General features: G+C 38.7%; 1 protein-coding gene across 1 annotated transcript; it reads left to right on the forward strand.

The window, feature by feature from the left end:
* Window positions 1-622: 622 nt before the first annotated feature.
* On the forward strand, window positions 623-1,760 carry LOC130927541 (trace amine-associated receptor 13c-like). Its single transcript, XM_057853457.1, has 2 exons — window positions 623-795; window positions 953-1,760. The coding sequence occupies exons 1-2, from the start codon at window positions 623-625 to the stop codon at window positions 1,758-1,760; spliced, it is 981 nt and encodes a 326-aa protein (XP_057709440.1).
* Window positions 1,761-3,883: the final 2,123 nt, after the last annotated feature.

The raw sequence follows: 3,883 nt of genomic DNA on the forward strand, positions 1-3,883 counted from the left end.
TCAGTCAAAAAAACGGACATTTTCATGAATTTATAAAACCCCGCCGGACGCCCCGAAAAGGATGTAAAAAGTAGACATGTCCGGGCAAAAGAAGATATTTGGTCACCCGATGTTACACAAAGGAATGATGAGTGTTAGTTGTGCCTTAAATACATCCATAGGCATGTCACTAATTCGATAAAATAATGTCTTTTAACCTATCAGAAGCTTCCAAAGAATTAACGGCTTCATCTTAATAGGCAAGGTCATGCCGGTCATCTGGCTCGATCATGCCAGAGATTCAAACTTTCGTAACTATTCGTAACTCCTGGATTGATTTACTACTATTAAGGCGATCAAGAACAGAAATGTTTTCCTGCCCCAATTTAACTCGAACTCACAAACCTTACGTGCGTCTTTCTGTTGTTTTTTAGTCATACCATAATTTGGCAAAGAAAATATTCTAGGAAGATGTAAAGATGGATAAAGTCAAAAGTAGTATCTGGGGTATGGCGGTCATCATGACATCATATTTAGGCAACATTGACCAATCACAATTGCTTGGGGGAGGTATACGAAAACATAAATTGAGATGGACATCAGTGAGGTTTTTGCAGAACGCTGCTCGACCTCAAGGTTCTCCATGGACACTGAGGACCAATTGGATCTCTGCTTCCCACAGCTAGGCAACATCTCCTGCAGGAAGACAACCTCCGATTGGTCTCAGATGTTTCTTTTCACAGTGCTCCTACCCACCACATGCATCCTCACTGTGCTACTCAACCTCCTTGTCATTATTTCAATCTCCCACTTCAGGCATATGTTCTTTTTCTCTGAATCTAAGATTAGGATGAACATAAAAATGTTGTCCTGTGTTGAATGATGATTCCGCCTAATCCTATTTGCCTGGAAAGTGTTTTTAATAACTAGTTATTTTCATTATCGATTGTTCTTTGTATGTGTGTTTTTGCAGGCAGCTCTACACCCCAACCAACTTCCTCCTCCTCTCCCTCGCCGTCTCTGACATCCTGGTGGGCTTGCTGGGTATCCCATTTGTGATCACCGAAAGCAAATCCTGCTGGTTTTTGGGTGACATTGCCTGTAGTCTGATTAATTACCTGGCTTTGATTTGTCAGTCTGCCTCAGTAGGAAACATGGTGCTGATTTCAGCCGACCGTTTTGTGGCTATTTGTGATCCTCTGCATTATACTGTCAAAGTCACCGTGAAAAAAACTCAACTTTGTATTTGTCTGTGTTGGTCGGCTTCTGTTATCCATTGTGGCATTGTTTTAAAGGACATATTGGCTCATCCTGAAATCGGTAAGACTTGCCTTGGAGAGTGTGTTTGCCCTATTGACATTATAGGGGGCATTCTGGACATTATCGTGAACTTCCTTCTTCCTCTCGGTGTCATTGTCATTCTCTACACAAGAGTGTTTGTAGTTGCTGTGTCTCAGGCTATAGCCATGCGCTCTCACAATAAATGTGTTGAATTACAACATCCTGCCCCTTTCAGAGCAAAGAAATCTGAGCTGAAGGCCGCCAAGACTCTGGGTATTGTCGTCCTGGTCTTTCTGATTTGTTTCTGTCCGTACAATATCGTCAGTCTGATGGGTTATCATGAGAATGTGATGAAATATGTTTCTTATTTGTACGGCTTGAACGTGTGTGTGAACCCGTTGATATACGCAATGTTCTACCCCTGTTTTAGAAGAGCTTTTGGGAATATTGTCACTTTGCGCATACTGCAGCCTGGCTCCTGTGATGCCAACATATTGTAATGTCAATGTGCTCACATTCAAAACATAAATGCCTTCTGAATGGACGCATTGACGTACGTGTGTTACTGCAAGTTGTTTTACCCTGATGTGTTTTGAATCACCTAACTTTCCTCTTTGCCCTTTCACAGCACTTTATGTATTTTAGAAAATAAATGTTTTAGTTTGTGACGATTCACAGCCTTGCCTCCCTCTCTCCAGCAAGCCTCACCCTGATCAAGCTATTCCACAGTTTACACTGTTTTGTAATTGTTCTACTGTACACACAATGTTGGGTTGAAAATAAATATATTTCACCTTCACAAAAGGGCAAAGAACATCATTTATGTCTTGTCATTATCTTATCTATCATATCTCATGTCTTATCATGCATTTCTGGAATAGCACGATTCAGTTATATATTTATGTTTTCACCCAAGATAAATGTATTTATTGGGCACATTTATAGTGTTTATATAATTATGTGTAGATAATGCATATATTCATGTAAATACAGTTTCATAAGGCACTTTGCATGAGATAAGCCTTTACAGACTGCCTGTAGATTTGTAATTTGTTTTTTAGTTCCCTACTGCATCTGTGAAATAAAAAGTTGAAACATTAAATCGATTGTCACTTTTTGTTTCTCTGTGATATGTTTAAGATATACATAATGTGGACTGAATAAGCCACCCTGACAGGAAACAAATCTATCAAAACCATGCTGTTTTGGCTTGCTCTAATCAAATGCATATATATAAACTATGCCCTGATTTATTGTTAGTCGATTGAGCGTGTGTTTGTTTGTTTTGCGTTGAATATTTGTGATGAAAGCAGACACTTAATACTATTTTTTTTTTTTTTTTAATGCAAATACAACTTTGGACCGACGAGCTCGGTCAATACAAACCAATTTTCTTGCGTCTGCTGCCATCTGCTGGAAAAACAGCAGAGTGCAGGTGACCTGTGAGCAGTCGAGACACCACATTTGGTCTGTTACCTCAGGTTTTTTCAGATGATTTCTCGATTGTCGTTGCGCCACATCAAGCATATTATTCACTGTATTTTTAGCATCTCTTCATATAAAAAGCTAGATGTTTAAAGGCAAAGTCAAAGTAGTAAATAACTGGCAGCGAGATTGCGTCGGGGAAATGTTGTAGTGATAGCTAAGGTATAAAGTATTTTTTCCACTAAAGTAATCTGAATTTACTGAATTCCGAACAGTTTTACAAACGGTTTAGTTATAACAAACCCTATTAAAGTGGCTATGATCAGTGGCTACGATCGATCAGTCATTCGGTCGATAGATGCTTTAATTAAAAGACTCAACTTCCAGTTAACAACAGCGCAACATCAGGACATCAGAAAAATCAAATAAAAACAAAATGAATAAAAAGTGAACTGCAGTGATACAACAATGGGTCTCCTAGACTGACTTTTAAAAGTCACCTTTACTAGTGCCTCCAGAACAAGGACAAACAGCTTGTAGAACTCTGCAAAACTTTTATCACATTTTTAGAACCATTCAAGCAACTTCTAAAATTAAACATCAACAACCTTAAAACAGACTGGAAAGTATTAAGCATCAAAAAAAATTGAGAAGCAGCTCCATCTGGGTCTATTTAACAAGATTCTCAGAGAGCCATTGTATGGCAGTTGCAGTCTCTGAAAACTTGCTTTATTATAATTTGACCACAGATGTGCAGTGTAGAGAGGTGTACAGAAGGCTTTGAACAAAGTCAGCTTGACCTCATCTGAGCGGTAAGAATAATTTATGAGAAAGAACATGGGCTTGGACATACAGTCATGTGAAAAAATTAGGACACCCCATTAAATATTCAGTTCTTTATTAAGACATGTTCACATCTCAATGTCTGATCTTGTTTTTCTTTAATCTCTGGAAAAGAAAGTAATTTAATTGCAGGTAAACAACAAAAAAAAAACTCATTTTTTTCCTCATTAAACCAAATATATCAACAAAAATGCATATTCTATCTGAGAAAAAAGTTCGGACACCCTACCACCTAATAGCTACTGTTACCCAGGGGTGAAAGTGGGCCAGAACGGTCAGGAACGCAGTTCCGTTATAAGATTCAGGGCAGGAATGCAGTTCCGGTATAAGATTCCGCCCGGAATGCTGTTCCGGT

This window comes from Corythoichthys intestinalis, chromosome 12 (assembly GCF_030265065.1).
Source record: "Corythoichthys intestinalis isolate RoL2023-P3 chromosome 12, ASM3026506v1, whole genome shotgun sequence".
NCBI lineage: Eukaryota > Metazoa > Chordata > Actinopteri > Syngnathiformes > Syngnathidae > Corythoichthys > Corythoichthys intestinalis.